Source organism: Podarcis cretensis (assembly GCF_951804945.1).
Source record: "Podarcis cretensis genome assembly, chromosome: 17".
Classification (NCBI taxonomy): Eukaryota; Metazoa; Chordata; class Lepidosauria; order Squamata; family Lacertidae; genus Podarcis; species Podarcis cretensis.
The window spans coordinates 504013-522220 of NC_137187.1; the positions used below are offsets into that span (position 1 = coordinate 504013).

Sequence of the window (18208 nt, forward strand, 5' to 3'; positions counted from 1 at the left end):
ATAAAACTGGCAATATCATAATGCCATTATAAAAATCTATGGTGCAATCGCACCTGGAATACTGTGTCTAGTTCTGGTTGTCTTGCCTGAAAAAGGATATAGAACTGGAAAAGGTTCAAACAAGGGCAAGCAAAATGATTGAGGGGCTGGAGCAACTTACGAGGAAATATTGCAATTTGGGGGCCTTTCTAATTTAGAGAAAATGTAAAGCGGGACATGATGCAAGGTAAGGTAAAAGGTAAAGGACCCCTGGAAAGTTAAGTCCAGTCAAAGGCGACTACGAGATTGCGGTATTCATCTTGCTTTCAGGCTGAGGGAGCCGGCGTTTGTCCACAGACAGCTTTCTGGGTCATGTGGCTTGCATGACTGAACCACTTCTGGCACAACGGGACACTGTGACAGAAGCCAGAGCGCACAGAAATGTTGTTTACCTTCCCACCACAGTGGTACCTATTTATCTACTTGCACTGGGCTGCTTTTGAACTGCTAGGTTGGCAGGAGCTGGGACAGAGCAACGGGAGCTCACCCTGTCATGGGGATTTGAACCGCTGACCTTCTGATCGGCAGGCCCAAGATGCTCGGTGGTTTAGACCACAGCGCCACCTGCACATGGTGTGGGAAAGTGGATAGAGAGAGGTTCTCTCTTTCTCATAACATTAGGACTTGGCCCCGTCCAATGAAGCTGGATGTTGGACAAAAGAAAATCCTTATTTACGCAGTGAATAGTAAATTTGCTCCCACAAGATGCAATAATGGCTTCCACAGTGGATGGCTTTAAACGTTGTTGTTGTTGTTTAGTCATTTAGTCGTGTCCTCCTCTTTGTGACCCCTGGACCAGAGCACGCCAGGCACTCCTGTCTTCCACTGCCTCCCTCATGTTAGTAGCTTCGAGAACACTGTCCCACCATCTCGTCCTCTGTCGTCCCCTTCTCCTTGTGCCCTCCATCTTTCCCAACATCAGGGTCTTTTCCAAGGAGTCTTCTCTTCTCATGAGGAGGCCAAAGTCTTGGAGCCTCAGCTTCAGGATCTGTCCTTCCAGTGAGCACTCAGGGCTGATTTCCTTCAGAATGGATACGTTTGATCTTCTTGCAGTCCATGGGATTCTCCAGAGTCTCCTCCAGCACCAGAATTCTTTAAAAGAGGAGTAGGCAAATCCATGCAGGATGGAGCTATCCGTGGCTGCCAGGCATGATGACTATGTTCTGCTTCCAGAGTTGGAGCCAGCAGGCTCCTGAATATCATTTTGGGAATCCCAAGTGTGGATTGTGAGCTTCCTATCTCATAGAAGCATCTGATTGGCCACCATGAGAAGAGGATGTTGGACTAAATGTGCCTTTGGCCTGATCCAGTTGAGCAGTTCTTCTGTTTCCAACTGCCAACATCCCAGGCCTTTGGCCATCTCAGATCTTGTTTCCGGATGCAGCATCTAGAGAGCAGCTGAACTCTCCGATTCAAACTTTATCCTAACAGTTTCCCTCAATGTTCTTGAGTTGCCCTGGAGCAGTGGCGTAGCGTGGGGGGTGCAGGGGGGGCCGGCCGCACCGGGTGCAACATCTGGGGGGGCGCTCGCCGCCTCCGGAGTCGCCGAAGAGCCTCGGGCGCAGGCTGTAGCAGAGCCCCATGGCAGCAGCCCAGGCAGCAGCAAGAAGAAGCTGGCAGCGACGGCAGGTTAGGGGTTAGGGGGCGCAAATTACTTGCCTTGCCCCGGGTGCTGACAACCCACACTACGCCGCTGCCCTGGAGTCGCCCTTTGGCTCACATGTACATTCTGTTCCCCTGCACCCTCTTTACAGAGCCATCAGTTCCCAAACTACCAGTTTGTACCCACTGGGGGAGGAAGGGGTGGGTGGTGTGTGCGGCCCAGCCTGGGTGTCATCCCTGACCGGGGGGTGACACTGCTGCCCCCCAGGGACACTCGCCGTGGGCGGCACCCCCCTGGGACACTCACTGCTCCCCATGAGTAGCTGACCCTGCCCCCCCCCGAGTGCACAGCATGGGTGCTGGAGCAGCTAGCTCCGCCTCTGTTTGTACCCCCAGTTGAGGTAAAAGTCACTCTTCTGCAAGAAAGGTCAGTCATATACGTAGGTTATGACTTCCTCCTTCCAACCATCCCCTCTTAAATTTCAGTTCCAGCTAGGCGGCGTTTATCCTTCGTCAGCCAGATCGGAAGACATGAAGAAGAGAATACAGTGGTACCTTGGGTCACAGACGCTTCAGGTTACAGACACTTCAGGCTACAGACTCCGCTAACCCAGAAATATTACCTCAGGTTAAGAACTTTGCTTCAGGATGAGAACAGAAATCGCAGTGGCAGCGGGAGGCCCCATTAGCTAAAGTGATGCTTCAGGTTAAGAACAGTTTCAGGTTTTTAATGTAAGATGTTAGCTTAAAGACATGCCCATACTGTACTCCTGCTGCCAGCAGACTACAGACTGCGTGTGATTTGAGATCGCAAGTCTTTAGGGCACCTTCATAACCAAGGTAATACAGTTGGGGGGTGACAGACCAATAGAGGTGGCTTTTTCTGCAGTGTTGGATGGCAGGTTGAGACGAGTTCCCTACCAGGACACACTTTGCTCGTGTGCTCAAGACATCGATTCCATAAAACATATTTTGTTGCACTGTGCAAAATATGAGCAAGCCAGGGCTGAACTGATATTACCCTTGCTGGTACCTTTCCCGGGAAAATCAGAGGCTCACTATGTCAGGTTCCTATTGGAAGACCAGACAAACACGAGAACATTAGCAGTGGCAAAGTTTCTATTGGTGGTTGCAAGAACCAATGATCCCTATATTCTGAAAAAGATGCTTGTTTAACCTGGAGGTAGGCTGTATGAATTGTGTATTGCTTTGTAATGATTTGTTGGGTCTCTGGACCATAATAAAGATTGATTGAGTTTCAGGTTAAAAACGGACCTCAAGAACGAATTAAGTTCTTAACCCAAGGTGCCACTGTAATTCCCTCCTAATATGTTTTGCAATAGAAGACTACTCAACAGCCCCTCAACAGAGAGCAAATTCCATTCATTAGCTATAGATACCATTTCCCAGACGTTTAATTCACCTCACAGCAGAACCGTACGGCAAGTGCTCAAGAATACAGACAATCAGAAAGAGCCCGGTGCCACTGCAGCTCAACAATCTGTGGGAAGTGTTCCAACATCACACTTCAGTCTCATGCATGCACTTTCAAGTGCGCCATGCTGGTGCTGGTGCAATCCACGTGTCGACACACAAGTAATGAGCACCATTAGAGTGACCATATGGTGACGTCTTTGAGAGTCCAAACTCTTTCTCTAGAGTTCTGGGGTCTGCGTAGGAGCCAGAGGGGCTCGTCTTTCTGTAGAGGCCTGGCGATTACTCCTCAGGAGGCTTCCAGAAGCTGCAGGACAAAAAGCATATTGTCATTCTCGTTAGAACTTTTTATCCACATTGTTATGCGTTTGTGGGTTCCAGAGTTTATGGGTGCAATACACCCATAATTTGTGGATCTAGTAAATGTTGGCGTTTAATCAGTGCTTGGAGTATTGAAATTGGCCAGATGCTGGATTGAGCCAAACCTGTGCTCAGGAAATTGCCTGGGAGAACCATCAAGGAGATACAGTGGTACCTCGGTTTTCGAACGTCTCCGTTGACAAACATTTTGGTTTATGAATGCTGTAAACACAGAAGTAAATTCTTCAGTTTTAGAACAAGCTCAGAAGTCGAACATGCCACGTGGCTTCCACTATGTGCAAGATCCGGAGGCCTAGCTGTCAGCTGTTGAGTCTTCGGTTTTCAAACGTTTCAAAACTAGGACCCTCGTACCTACGGGACCGCCTCTCCTGGTCTGCCCTGCGGAGGACCTTAAGGTCCATAAATAACAACACTTTGTCAGGTCCTAATTTGCAACTTCTTGAACTGGCTTTGAAAGCTTATGCTGAACCTACATATCTAGCAGGTATAACATCCAGGCAGGCCTGAGGCTCAAACCTCACATTTGAAGCTGCTTGGATCGGGGCTACTTGCCAGGGACAGTGCTGAGGAGGGCTGCACTGAGAAGAAATGGTGGGAGCCTCCCCCTCCCCCTGTATCTTCCCAAGAGCAGGAGGACAGTATAGATTTGGAATAGTGGTTTGCAGAGGGGCATAGTTCAGAAGGCAGAAGCTGAGAAATACTGGATGGGGAACAGCTAGCAGAAGAAACATTAGAAGAGAGAGAGTTAACAGATTCACAGTTTCTGGACAGCATTCACCCCCCTTCTCCAAGGACATGGAGAGCTCAGAAAGTGTTAGAACTGAAAACGCAGAAGTGACAAGCTCAGGTTACAAGACGTAGGAGTGGCGTAGATTAATAGGGACGAAGGGGGAGGAGTGACCCTTAATTGGGAGCACCGCCATTTCTAGGAGACGCGCTCTTTGTTCTCGCACTGTGATTATTAAAGATTCTAACTGGTAAGACGCTCCTTTCGTTTGATCTTTTGTTACTGCCATGGGGGAGGAAGCCAATTCCCCAAAGCCTGACACTACTTCATGCTGTAAGGAGGACTCAGACTAGCCTTTGGGAGTCTAGATGTGCGTCCTTCACATCCTGCAAGGAAAACCAGCACAATGGTGTGCACAGCATGCTGGACACATCAAACACCACCTCCCAGCACACACAGTTGTGTTTCTTCCTAACGTCACAAAGAGTACTTACTTACACAGGGTGATGTGTGCCCATGTTAGAAGTGCCCTCACTTCATATATTCCCCTTCGCTCAAATAGTCCATAAAGGACCCTGTCAACTCAGCAAAATCTTCCAATACAAGACTGGTAGAATCCTCACCAGACAGGTCACTGTCAGGCCGAGGTCTCCTGAGATGGGCAGGAGGGGCAGGAGGAGACACAGTGCAAGGGGCCGCAGGAGCTGTCTGGACAAAGGTGGGCGAAAGGCCCGAGGGTGCTGCTGGACCTTCGCTTTCCTCTGGTTCTTTCTCCAGCTCCACGTCAGAAGAGGCAGGTCCCAGGACGTGGTAGAGGCTGGGAAGGCGGATGTCAAACCGCAAGCCGAATTTAGCAAAAAGCTTCTCATTCAGGGCATACAGTTTCTCTGAGATGTCAAAGCCAAGGAGGACTGAGAAGAGGCGGGCAATATAGCGCTCTTTGGCCAGGAGCAAGTAGAGATCCTTCCTTTGCCAAGTGATGAAGCTACAGTCAGTCTCTGCTGTCAGCGTTACCTGCAGAGGGAAGGAGAGAGGAGAGGTGGCTACATCAGACCTTTTTATCGAGTGTAAAAAAAAGTCACCACGCTGTCCAAACTTCTGCTGCAATACTGTCCCTGTTAAGTTGTGGGCGAACATATCAGACGACACAGCGATTCTTCAAACAGCTCTTGTTTATTCACAGGCCAGAACAGAACTGAACTGAAGGGTTCGGCCAGCCTGCTTATATAGAGCTCCACTACAACGTAACTGTAACCACTTTCTGTAACTATCCAATCACTGAATGCCACTTTCGATCCCTTATTTGCATATGTGGACCTGAGTGAAAACTATCTACAGTACCTCCCTGCTGGCCCAGGGTGAGAACTTCAGTACATAACACCCCCCAGTGCAAAAAATGTATGAGGGCTCCAGATTAATGAGAGGGTGTTTATGTTGCTTTTGAATTCAGATGTTTTTGGAAAGGAGATTTTACAATAAATATGCCTGGAAAAGTTTGTACTGTACTGTAGGAGTGTTTTTTTTACTATAAAACGCCTTAGTACTGAAAGATAACCTCTTCTCAGATGTATCTACCTGTGCCCCATGATTATCAGCCGAGGCTGTCCTTCAAGTATCCTCACAATCAGATATATGGGAGATGTTGACACAGAAGAGGACCTTTTTAACAGTGACACACAAATGCACACTACTGTGGAATATTCTTCTCGAAGAAGCATACCTGCAATCAACCATAATGTATTTTTGGTGCCAGGTGAAGATCTTTTTATTTTCAGAGTCTTTAAAAATTACTTAAAATTAGGAAGTAGTGAACATTAACATTTTAATCTCTGAATCTCACCATGATTTTAGGTGTTTTTACATCACAAAGATGCTCTCTGCCGCTCTGCAAATAGCTACACAACAAATCCTAAAATCCATAACAAACTATGTTCTAGCAGAGTTCATACATACAAGTTTCAACCACAGCTTAATAATATGTGGCTGAACTGCATGTACAAACTCTGCTCAGACATAAGTTCTTACAGTTTTTAGGATTTTTGCGTTTTCTTAGATTCGCAATTATAGGCTGTTAAATTTGTTTATTGCCAAGAGAAGTTTGGTGATGGGGCCTCCGATAAATGTAATGAATAACATTTGCCTCCACTGTGTGCGTTATGCTTGCACAGGTGTAAATAAAGCAAATATCGCAAACCACTGTATGGTGCCGATTCTCTCTGACACCCAACAACACTGATCTGAAATCATTTAAATGAGAGCTGCTTCTTTTGTTTTTACCGGTTTGGGGAAATGTAAAACTCTGGCAAGAGAGAAAAGATGTGTGTTTCCCCAGACTTGTGAAATGTACACAGGATTTCATTCACTGGAGTGGGTAAATGAGACGCTGGCATGTGCAAGATGGCAAGATCTCAGCCACGTTATCCTGGAGGCCTCCCTGGGTCCAGGAATCTCCTTGGCCAAGACCCAAGGAATGGTGGCTTGGGAAGTAGAATACGGACAGGCGACACGCCATGTCCTTGAGTCTGATATTTAATGCTGCTGCCAAGCAAGCAGTTGCTCAGGTCTCTTCACTGAGGGGAGCCAGAATAGGATTGCTTTCCTAAGGGACAACTGAAAGACTTCAGGGGATGAGAAACCCATTTTCCAAGCAGCATTTTCCAGCAATTAGAAAACTTGGTCAGCTTATAGTGAAGTCCTATAATGTTATTCCAATGCAATAAAAATCAGTTTTTGCTGTTTTTTACAAGAAACGCAGTCAAACCTAATAGGGAAAAAGGATTGGCTTCTAAGGGAAGCAAGAGGAATGCTACTGTGCTTGTTCAGGCTTTAAAAATAATCTGATGCTTCAAGGAAATTTCAGCCAGTTTTACGAGCTTGAGGGCAAAATTAGAGATGTGACAAGCTGCCAAACTGTCTCCCTGTTGTTGTTTTTAAAAAAGCACACACACAGAAAATGTTGATTATGAGCAGAAAAATATCCAGAAGGGAATGGGTTAAAGTGTGTGTGTGTGTGTGTGTGTGTGTGAGAGAGAGAGAGAGAGAGAGAGAGAGAGAGAGAGTGAGAGAGAGAGAGAGAGAGAGAGAGAGTGTTCACACACACACACACACACACACACACACACACACACACACGTGTTCTTCAGAGCCTCCCATGGCTGTTTTTTGGTTTAAAAAAGCAAAAGAAAATTGAGGAAATATAATGTATGTCATATTTTTAGTTTAGGCAGCAACAAAACAGTACAGAACGTACAAAAGAAGTACGGTATGATGTCTGTGATGTTGAGCTCATGAATTTGGAAAACGGCAAGCATCAAAGACCATTGCAGCCTATGCATTCACAGACAGCTAAGACTTGAAGCATCCTGGAAAGGGCCCAAATTTGCCACCTCCTTTCTTCCGAAAACTGTGTCCCATATCTTATCTACATCCCCCCTTAACTTTTGTAGCACAGCTATTCCATGAAGACGTTCGCCTCAGAGGCAGCTGCTGGGCGCTCCATACAGGAATGGATATTTGAGATTTTTCCACAGCTTGTCACCGTGCTGTTAGGGGCTCAGGAGCAGAGGCACAGGGAAGAGAGGAGATGGAGAGCGAAGGGGAAGAATCCGAGGGGAGCGTAGGAGAAGAGGACAGTGGACCGAGGGATTCCATGAGCCTCTCCAGCGAATCGGAAGATTCACAGAAGGGGGCGCCAGTGGCCAGGGGTAGGGGGTTCCCAAGGGGAACGTCCCAGGAGCAAGGGGGCAGCAGGGACTCCCAGAGCAGTAGTTGGAAATCAGGACCAGCTTCCCCACCAGAGCAGAGTGGGGGGGAAGAGTCCCAAGGATCGGGGCCAGTGCATTCCCCACCAGGGAGAGAAGATAAGGCAGGGCTGACCACGCCTCCATCAGAAAGTCGGACAACGGAGGAGAGGTCAGATCCGGCCAGTGTCCCGGAAGAGGGAAGCAGTGACCGAAGTAGTGTAACGGTTAGGAGAAAGGTCACTGGGCTGGCGCGAGAGGCAAGTTCAAATGTACAGGAGCGCGGGACAGCAGAGAATGAGGATTGGGAACCGGGTCCTAAAGCCCGCAGGAGGCAGGGGGAGGAGCTAAGCGACTCAGCGTCGGAAGAGTCCAGAAAGGGCAATGCCCCAGCGGGCAGGAGGACCCAGAGGAGGAGAGAGCAGCGTAAAAGGTGGAGCCGGGCTAGGATCTTAAACTGGTGTCAGAGGGGAGGAGACTCAGACGGTACTGCGCCGGTCTAGGCTTTAAGACGTAGAGCTGCGCACTGCGGCTTTGAAATGGAAACTAAACCTCAATAAAGACTTTTGTACATAACGACAGCCTGGCGTTGGTCCTCTGTGAGCTGGGACCTAGAGGCAGCTCTGACACGTGCGTTCTATTTTAAAGTTTCCTGCAGGCCATCACTGTCCCATTGAGTATAGTGAACAATCCATTTATCAGCCGACAAAGCTCTTACTGTGTCACAGATCCTGACTCTGAATTCTTAAAAGGACCTCAGACACAGTGCGGCACCATTCATTCCAAACATTTATGCAGGAATTGTACTTGGGCAATTTGGGGAGGGCTTACTGTATGTTTTAAAAGAATTTTTTGATAGAGCAATCTTATGGCGTGTGGAGTTGTCCAGTGTTAAAAATACTGTGACGTGGATGTCCCATAATAATGAAGACGTTAGCCCCAAAGTCAGCTTTCCTCTGGAATGTCATGGCCATTTCAAACGTATACAGCTGGTCTCAAGAGAATTTAAAGGCAAGCTGAACCCAGGACACCTCAGCTTTGAATCCCAACCCTTGGGCTTCGGGGATCCAGTTGCTTTGGAGATCCAAACAGTTATTTTAAGCATCCCCGATTTGGATTTTCACCTTTCTTTTGTTTAATGGCAGATCTCCATAGATCACCACAGACACTGCTTTTGAAAGTCTCCTCGCTTTCAAAGTACAGTCGTACCTCAGCTCCTGAGTGCATTGGGAGGCGAACGTTCCTGCTCCCGAAAGATCGAAAACCAGAAGTGAATATTCTGGTTGGTTTTCGAATGTTCTTTTGGAAGCCGGACATCTGACGGGGCTTCTGCAGGAGCCTCCTGCAGCCGATCAGAAGCCGCGCTTTGGTTTCCAAACATTTCAGAAGTCGAACGGACTTCCGGAATGGATTCTGTTTGACTTCCGAGGTACAATTTGTATGCAGCTTGCTATGTGACACCAGTGGGGTAGAGGCTGGATTACTAAGAAACATAAGCCCAAAGATTTATTGAGTGCATGGAATGACTAGAGAAGTTCTTTGCCTCTATTACACCCTCCCATCAGAGGTCAAGGAAATAAACAACTACAGTCAAGCCTTGGCTCCCGAACAGCTCCGTTTTTGAACGATTCAGCTCCCGAATGCCAAAAACCTGGAAGTAAATGCTCCGGTTTTCAAACATTTCTTGGAAGCCGAATACCCAATGTGGCTTCTGCTGAGTGCAGGAAGATCTTGCAACCGATCAGAAGCTGTAATTCAGTTGTCAGAATGTTTTGGAAGCCTGGAATGGGCTTCCAGGACGGATTACGTTTGACAACTGAGGTTTGACTGTATCTGACTTTTAGAAGACATCTGAAAGCAGCCCGGTATAGGGAAGTTTTTAATGTTTGATGTCTCATTGTGTTGTAATTTGTTGGAAGTTGCCCAGAGTGGCTGGGGGAAGCCAGTCAGATGGGTGGCATATAAATAAGTTGTTGTTCTTGTTGTTATATGATTCTGACCCAGAAAGTAAACAAAGAAACAAAAAACACCACACACGCAACACACAATCTCAAAAAAAACCCAAGATGCAATTGTGTTCTGTGAGGTTACCTGAAATGTTCCCTCTTCCGAAGGGGGCAGTGATTCCCACTCCGGGGAATCCAGGAATTGATATGGGAAGACATAATGTAGAAATTGTCCGTCCTGGCTTACTCTAACCCTAATTGGGGCAGGGGGAAGGAAAAAGACATATTTTAAAGCAGATTCATTTTTTAAAAATTCTTCCCAAAGTTTATACAGTGCATTATAATACCTGCCCCCACCCCAAGGTGGATCTCAACAGAAATTACTCTTGTGCCACTGGCCTCGCATCTGACGGTAGGGGCACGTGGAAAATGATCTGGCAGGTATCTGTGAGAGCAGGTAAGTGGTCCAAATGCAGTTGGGCAAACATTTAAAAAAAATATGTATTAATTTGTTGGATTCACATCCCACCTTTGCATTAAGGCAGTCAAGGCAGTTTATAATATAAAATATTAACCTATCCTAACAAATGCATACCCTCCAACATTTCTCCGATGGAAATTTGGACGTCCTGGTACAAAATTTGGACGTCCTTGGAAATAGTACAAGAATACTTGGCTAGTCTAGATGTGTTCAAGTCTCCAGCGCCAGATGAACTGCATCCAAGAGTATTAAAAGAACTGGCAGATGTGATCTCAGAACCACTGGCAGTCATCTTTGAGAATTCCTGGAGAACAGGTGAAGTCCCGGCAGACTGGAGGAGGGCAAATGTTGTCCCTATTTTCAAAAAGGGGAAAAGAGAGGACCCAAATAATTACCGCCCAGTCAGTCTGACATCAATACCAGGGAAGATTCTGGATCATTAAGCAAACAGTCTGTGAGCACCAATAGTCAGCATGGATTTCTGAAAAATAAGTCATGTCAGACTAACCTGATCTCGGTTTTTGACAGAATTACAAGCCTGGTAGATGAAAGGAACACAGTGGATGTAGCCTACCTTGATTTCAGCAAGGCAGTTGACAAGGTGCCCCATGATATTCTTGTAAAGAAGCTGGTAAAATGCGGTCCTGACTATGCTACCACTCAGTGGATTTGTAACTGGCTGACTGACCGAACCCAAAGGGTGCTCATCAATGGTTCCTCTTCATCCTGGAGAAGAGTGACTAGTGGGGTGCCACAGGGTTCTGTCTTGGGCCCGGTCTTATTCAACATCTTTATCAACGACTTGGATGATGGACTCAAGGGCATCCTGATCAAATTTGCAGATGACACCAAACTGGGAGGGGTGGCTAACACCCCAGAGGACAGGATCACACTTCAAAACGACCTTGACAGATTAGAGAACTGGGCCAAAAGAAACAAGATGAATTTTAACAGGGAGAAATGTAAAGTATTGCACTTGGGCAAAAAAATTGAGAGGCACAAATACAAGATGGGTGACACCTGGCTTGAGAGCAGTACATGTGAAAAGGATCTAGGAGTCTTGGTTGACCACAAACTTGACATGAGCCAACAGTGTGACGCAGCAGCTAAAAAAGCCAATGCAATTCTGGGCTGCATCAATAGGAGTATAGCATCTAGATCAAGGGAAGTAATAGTGCCACTGTATTCTGCTCTGGTCAGACCTCACCTGGAGTACTGTGTCCAGTTCTGGGCACCACAGTTCAAGAAGGACACTGACAAACTGGAACGTGTCCAGAGGAGGGCAACCAAAATGGTCAAAGGCCTGGAAACGATGCCTTATGAGGAACGGCTAAGGGAGCTGGGCATGTTTAGCCTGGAGAAGAGGAGGTTAAGGGGTGATATGATAGCCATGTTCAAATATATAAAAGGATGTCACATAGAGGAGGGAGAAAGGTTGTTTTCTGCTGCTCCAGAGAAGCGGACACGGAGCAATGGATCCAAACTACAAGAAAGAAGATTCCACCTAAACATTAGGAAGAACTTCCTGACAGTAAGAGCTGTTTGACAGTGGAATTTGCTGCCAAGGAGTGTGGTGGAGTCTCCTTCTTTGGAGGTCTTTAAGCAGAGGCTTGACAACCATATGTCAGGAGTGCTCTGATGGTGTTTCCAGCTTGGCAGGGGGTTCGACTCGATGGCCCTTGTGGGCTCTTCCAACTCTATGATTCTATGATTCTATGAAAATATTATCAGGCCAACTTCAGGAGCTGATAGGCATTTGGTTCCAGGCCTGAGTTTCTCTTAGACCTTCCCAGAGAGCACACACGTCTTAAATAGCTCCGGAGTGAGTGGGTGGGTGGGGTGAGGGCCCCCCGACACGTCTCTCAGGGTTGTAAAAACAGAAAGAGATGGCAAGGAGCTTCAAAAGAACCACTCCAAATGGAGTGAATTGTTTTCGACATGAGTTGCGCAGCAAAATATCACTTGATAAAGATAGGAATCGAAATTTCTGCATAAAACTCAAAAAGAAAAGGCCAAAACAACCCCTAGAAGGCAGGATACGTGCTTATTATAAGCAGCACGTGTACAGCACAGGATAGACAGCGATCCAGTTGTGGATAATTTGCACCAGCAAACAGGCAGAGTAGCTCAAGTTCCGCTTAGGCAATTACATTATCATCATTATTTAATACAGTATCATCTATGCATATGACATTTTACAAGATTAAAGGCTGCATTGAGAACTGTGTGATAATGGCAGTTATTATTCTATATTACAGTGGTACCTCAGGTTAAGAACTTAATTCGTTCTGGAGGTCCGTTCTTAACCTGAAACTGTTCTTAACCTGAAGCACCACTTTAGCTAATGGGGCCTCCCGCTGCCGCCACACCACCGGAGCACGACTTCTGTTCTCATCCTGAAGTAAAGTTCTTAACCCGAGGTTCTATTTCTGGGTTAGTGGAGTCTTTAACCTGAAGTGTCTGTAACCTGAGGTACCACTGTATTCTATATTTATACACCGCCTTTTCCCCCTGATGGGACAGTATGGTCTTTGGTGCAAAAACTGGCCATGGACTCCTTTCCCTTACGTTTTATGTGCCCCAACCCTAATTCCTCCAGGTTGTGACAACTGCAAAACAGTCTCCAAATTCTGCATCACAGCATAAACTAAAACAAGCCAACGAATCAAGCAAACTAGGTAAAACCTGGCCCACGGTAGAAATATTTTTCTTTTTTAATGTAAAATTCCGGATCCCTTGAGTGTGGAACACTTCAGACTTAACCAACATATGACAGAAAAGAATGGAATAGATACAACCCAATTACGGTAACTGTTCCCCACCATACAAACAAACCCGGAGCCAACCTTCAGCTGCCACATGTAAAGCTTGTGGTTTTTTTTAACCCTTTGAGAAGCTGAAGCATCATTGTTGTTTGCCAGCTGCTTTATCTGCTTTGTCAGGTAACCTTACCTGAAAACAAGGATTCACTTGCAAGGAGCCATGACCTTAATTTTACAGTACACCTGTCTCCCTAAATGCTGAGGGCCAGATTACATGACTGCAGGGCCATGTGCAACTTTAGCTCAACAGTCCTGCAAAGCATCCTCAGGAGGAGACCATTTGCAACAGAAAAGCATTATGGATGGGGTCCTTAAGCCCCCCCCCCTCCTTCCCCTTTTCCCATGGATAGCCATGTTTAGAAGGTGAAAAAAAAGCCTAAATCTGTAAGAAGGTAAAACTGGGCTGCACAACTTCAGCATACAAGCTGGGACTTCAGAACCTCCAAGTGTTCCTATTTTCCAGGGACAGTCCTGGATTTACAGAAGACATCCCGGTTTCTGATTTGATCCCAGAATGTCCTGGTTTTCCTTAGAACGTCCCTATTTCCATCGGAGAAATGTTGGAAAGTATAGAGTTATGTGACCCCCGAGCCAAGGAGATAAGTAACTATACAACCTTTAGAAGACATCTGAAGGCATAGGGAAGTTTTTTAATGTTTACTTTGTTATTATGTTTTTATATATGTTGGAAGCTGCCCAGAGTGGCTGGGGCAAGCCAGTCAGATGGGCAGGGTATCAATAATAATATTATTATTATTTTGGAATAGGACGTCCCTATTTTCATTGGATAAATGTTGGAGGGTATGGGATGGAATGCTTCTTCATACATACACACATAAGGAGCCCTCCATTAAGAAAACTAGATCAGAGAGGAAGTTCTAACCTAGTCTTCTCTGTGGCATACAAGGTCTTTTTGGAAAAAATGACAAGAAGGGGGGTATTCCATCACATGAGTTGAGTCCCCAAATGCAGAGTACAGTGATACAGCGAAGACACAGGTTTTACCACCTATGTGAGAACTCAGAGAATGCATGGGTTTGTTTGTTTTTCATGCCACTCCATCTATTTTTCAAAAGCACCAGTTGGGTCAGTTTTCTAATGCCAAGAAAAAATATTGCCAGGGGAAGGTGAGGCCTACCTGCCAGACAACAAGAATGACAGACGATCAATTGAGGTCTTGCCCTCCACAGCATAGTTCTGGTCTTTGGCCAGGGGCAAAACCTGTTCCTCACAACATTTGACGATTTCTTTGTAGACCTGAGGTGGCACTTGCAGAGGCTGGCACAGTTGCTTGTAGAGCATGTCGAATTCTTCAGGGAAGGCGTGTTGACGGAGTTGGTAAACTAGGTGAGCCAACTGAAGCAGACAGATCAGAACTAAGAGCATGTTCCAGATGAAGATGTCCAGTCCACAAGCATCTAGCCAGCCCCAGAGCGCAGCGCAGAAGAAACCAGCCGTCAAGAGCCCAAAGATGAAGATGGAGCCAACCGTTCCACTTCCTCCCATGAATCCCAGGAGGAGGAAGAAGCCAGCAAGGTGATAGATCGCTCCTTCCATATACTGCTTCCATCCCTCACATAAAATTGGGTAGAAAACAATCCGATCCAAGAGGGTGCTGTTTGTACTCATTTTCCTTGTCTCCTAACCTCTGCACCACCAATATGTCTTGAAAAATTATATTGGAGAACTTGTAAACCCAGTTCCTAGAACTGGAGCTGAACAGTAGCTATGTCTTTCTCAACCTGTGGGTCCCCAGAACATTTTCAAAATTATTAATGCGTTTGCACCAAACACCCCCAGCAACCCCTTCCCACAAAGTGGAAGACCAAACGTGGTTTGCAGGAGTCCAGTATCATACCAATCAGCTGCACCAACTTGCAAAAGCACCAGAAATTCAATCTGGAAGGAAGCGGCGCCTTTCAGTTTGATAACTCCCTGAAAGAAGAGCTGGGAAGAGTTGCCTGTGGCTTGCACCCTTGCCGGCCGAGTGAGAAAATGAAAATAGACTCAGGGAAAGAGCAGCAGCCAGGGCAGAAGGGGCGGGGAAGGGAGCAGTAGAGGGTACTTGTGTTTAATTTGGAATGTGTAGCACCCGGCCACGGAAAGCAGAGCGACCCCAAATAGATAACCATGTTTGGAATTGAAATCCAAGAAGCAGAGGCTGAGAGGCGAAGAGAGGCCAGCCAGGCGATTGCCACTTAACATAACCCAGAGAACTAGATTACACATAGTATTGTCTGTGTAGATGCTTTCAGTCTGTTCCCAGAGCTTGCTTGGCAGAACAAATTGCCTCTCATATCACAAGGCGGGGGGAGGAATTCCCTCTATCATGAACTGCAAGCCACAGAAAACAAGATAAGGTAGGATTTTAGGGGGGGGGGGGTGTTGGCTGTAGACCACAGTATCCAAAGCAAGTGGCGACAGCTGGGATTTTAAAAATTAGACAGAAGCTGTGGACCAGAGTCTGGTCAAACAAGCTGCAATATTTGGAGGCTGCAAATTTTATAAATGATTCAAACAGAAGACTGGAGTGGTCAACGAAGGAAGGTTGCTTGACCTTTAACAGTGATAAATCAGAAGAACAGCTGCTTTGCGCTCCCATTTCTTGCTTGGTGTTCCCCAAAACTACTTCCTTCCAGTGGTGGAACACTTTGATTCCTATTTTTCAGCCACTAGAATGACACAACAGATGCGGTGGAGTGGACTTTCCACTTTTAAAATTATGTTACCAATCTTAAAGCCATCCTTGTGCTGGATCTGACTGCAGAGAAAGAGAGTACGGCAGAGCTTTCCAAATTTGCGTCGTGACATTTTAGTGTGTCGGCTTTAGTGTGCAGGTGTGTCGCGTGAATGCTCCCGGCGCTCCTCCCGGGGCTGGAAATGGATTATTTTAACCTTCCTTTTGCTAGTAAAACTGAATTACTGTGTCGCGAACTGAAGCACGTCTAAAAAGTGTATCACCGACGTGAAAAGTTTTGAAAGCTCTGGAGTACGGGGGTCTGAGGGGGACAAGTATTCCTGTCTTTCTCAGCGAGATAAGAAGACAGCTGAGCTGCTGTCACAAAGCAATGTCAGACAAGCCTTACCTTACATTATCAATATACTGGTAGTTTTTCTGAGCAGGAATGTGAGCAGGTTTATGTGTAAATCCTGCATTGGGCAGGGAGGGGGGAAATGGAAAGAGATGAAAATTATTCCCTTAAAAATGGAGTAAAATATAGTCTTTTCCCTTTCTTTCAAAATAGAGTGATCCCCAAGAAAACAGAAGCTGGCCATCCTGCTATAAGGCATTTTCATTTATGATTTTATGTGAAGTGGAAAGAACTATCAGGCAACAAGGAACCCAGGATTAAGATGGTATTCAGACTTCAAATCACCCTATAAAACCCGCAGTTAAACTGATCTCACACTTCTGAGCACGTAACAGTGTGGTATACATTACATTTTTCTTGGCTTCCTTGAAAAAAAGTGGCAGTGTGCAAGGATTGGAGATTTAAGAGTTTGAAATGCAAAACAATGTCCTAAAAAAATTATGGTTGGTGCACACCTTAAAGATAATCGTTTTGTGTCACCGAATACAAAATATCAGGTTGACCCTTTCATCAAGAGGGACAAAAGACACCTCTCACACACTGCAAGATAACATGTCCTTGCAGATTTAAGTTATCCAAAGTAAGTTTTGGGTGCAAAGATTTCAATATTCTCAGAACATCTGAAGTGTGTTTAATCTTGCCTGGCCTCCTTGGGAACAGGTACGCAGGGCCCAATTCAAAGGGCTGGTGCTGACCAATGAAGCCTTCCATGACTCAAGACAAGACCTGAAGGACAAACCTCTTCCCACATGAACCGACCCAGACCCTGCACTTGTCACCCAAGTCCCTTCTCTGTGTCCCCCCTCCCTGAGAGATTTGGAGGGTGACAGGAAAACAGGCCTTTTCTGTGGTGGCTCTTTCTCGAGGCTCGCCTGGCGCCATCATTAAATGTCTTTAGGCTCCAGGCAAACATTTGTCCTTATCCAAGCCTTCAGCCATTAAATATTCTTGTTTAGTCGTTTAGTCGTGTCCAACTCTTTGTGACCCCCTGGACCAGAGCTCGCCAGGCCCTCCTGTCTTCCACTGCCTCCCGCAGTTTGGTCAAACTCATGCTGGTAGCTTCGAGAACACTATCCAACCATCTCGTCCTCTGTCATCCCCTTCTCCTTGCACCCTCCATCTTCCCCAACATCAGGGTCTTTTCCAGGGAGTCTTCTCTTCTCATGAGGTGGCCAAAGTATTGGAGCCTCAGCTTCAGGATCTGTCCTTCCAGGGAGCACTCAGGGCTGATTTCCTTCAGAATGGAGAGGTTGGATCTTCTTGCAGTCCATGGGACTCTCCAGAGTCTCCTCCAGCACCAAAATAAATATAAGATTGTCCTAATAATTTATTCTAATTTCAGAATTTAGGATTTCCATACATAAGGCCTTTGTGTGAGAGTTAGAAATTATAAACTATTATCAGCCTTCAAGGAAAAATACTAGTGGAGAATACAGAAAACATATCGGAATGCAGAAGTCAACAGTTGTATCCAGTGCTTTTTTTCTGGGGGGACACAGGGCTATGCATACCCCTAAACATTTTGTGAATCTTTGTACTTTTGTCCATTTACTGTATTTATTGTTCCCAATTTGAACTATAAAATGGTGATTTTCTTGAGTCAAAATGAGAGTACCCCTAAACATTTTTTAGAAAAAAAACAACACTGGTTGTATCCATGGTGGCTTTGTCTGAGCAAAAAGTAGTTTTCCTCTTGCAAGTTGGGTACCAGATTTTTAGTGAACCCCCCCTACTGATTTGTACTGCCCATGCACCACCCCAAAAGCTGTTCCTGAGGGACCCTCTAGATCAGTGTTTCCCAACCTTTGGTCTCTAGCTGTTTTTGGACTACACTTCCCATCATCCCTGACCACTGGTCTTGCTCGCTAAGTATGATGGGAGTTGTAGTCCAAAAACAGCTGGAGACCCAAGGTTGGGAAACACTGCTCTAGATATAATAGGATA

At 46.1% G+C, this 18208-nt stretch overlaps 1 protein-coding gene across 1 annotated transcript; it reads right to left on the reverse strand.

Annotated features, from left to right (window-relative positions):
• Nucleotides 1-3038: 3038 nt before the first annotated feature.
• Nucleotides 3039-15151, reverse strand: POPDC2 (popeye domain cAMP effector 2). Its single transcript, XM_079960386.1, has 4 exons — nt 14311-15151; nt 10015-10123; nt 4678-5197; nt 3039-3382 (listed from the first exon to the last, which is right to left on the reverse strand). Exons 1-3 carry the CDS (start codon nt 14799-14801, stop codon nt 4715-4717), a joined length of 1083 nt encoding a protein of 360 aa, XP_079816512.1. The 5' UTR covers nt 14802-15151; the 3' UTR covers nt 3039-3382; nt 4678-4714.
• Nucleotides 15152-18208: the final 3057 nt, after the last annotated feature.

Bases quoted from the DNA above. Each gene is read 5' to 3' on its own strand.
- POPDC2 (XM_079960386.1), bottom strand. From the start codon at position 14,801: ATGAGTACAAACAGCACCCTCTTGGATCGGATTGTTTTCTACCCAATT. The intron at 10,124-14,310 runs GTAGGCCTCACC...TGCCCCAATTAG, and splicing joins TCATTCTTGTTGTCTGGCAG to GGTTAGAGTAAGCCAGGACG. The intron at 5,198-10,014 runs GTAACCTCACAG...TTCCCTCTGCAG, and splicing joins CGGAAGAGGGAACATTTCAG to GTAACGCTGACAGCAGAGAC.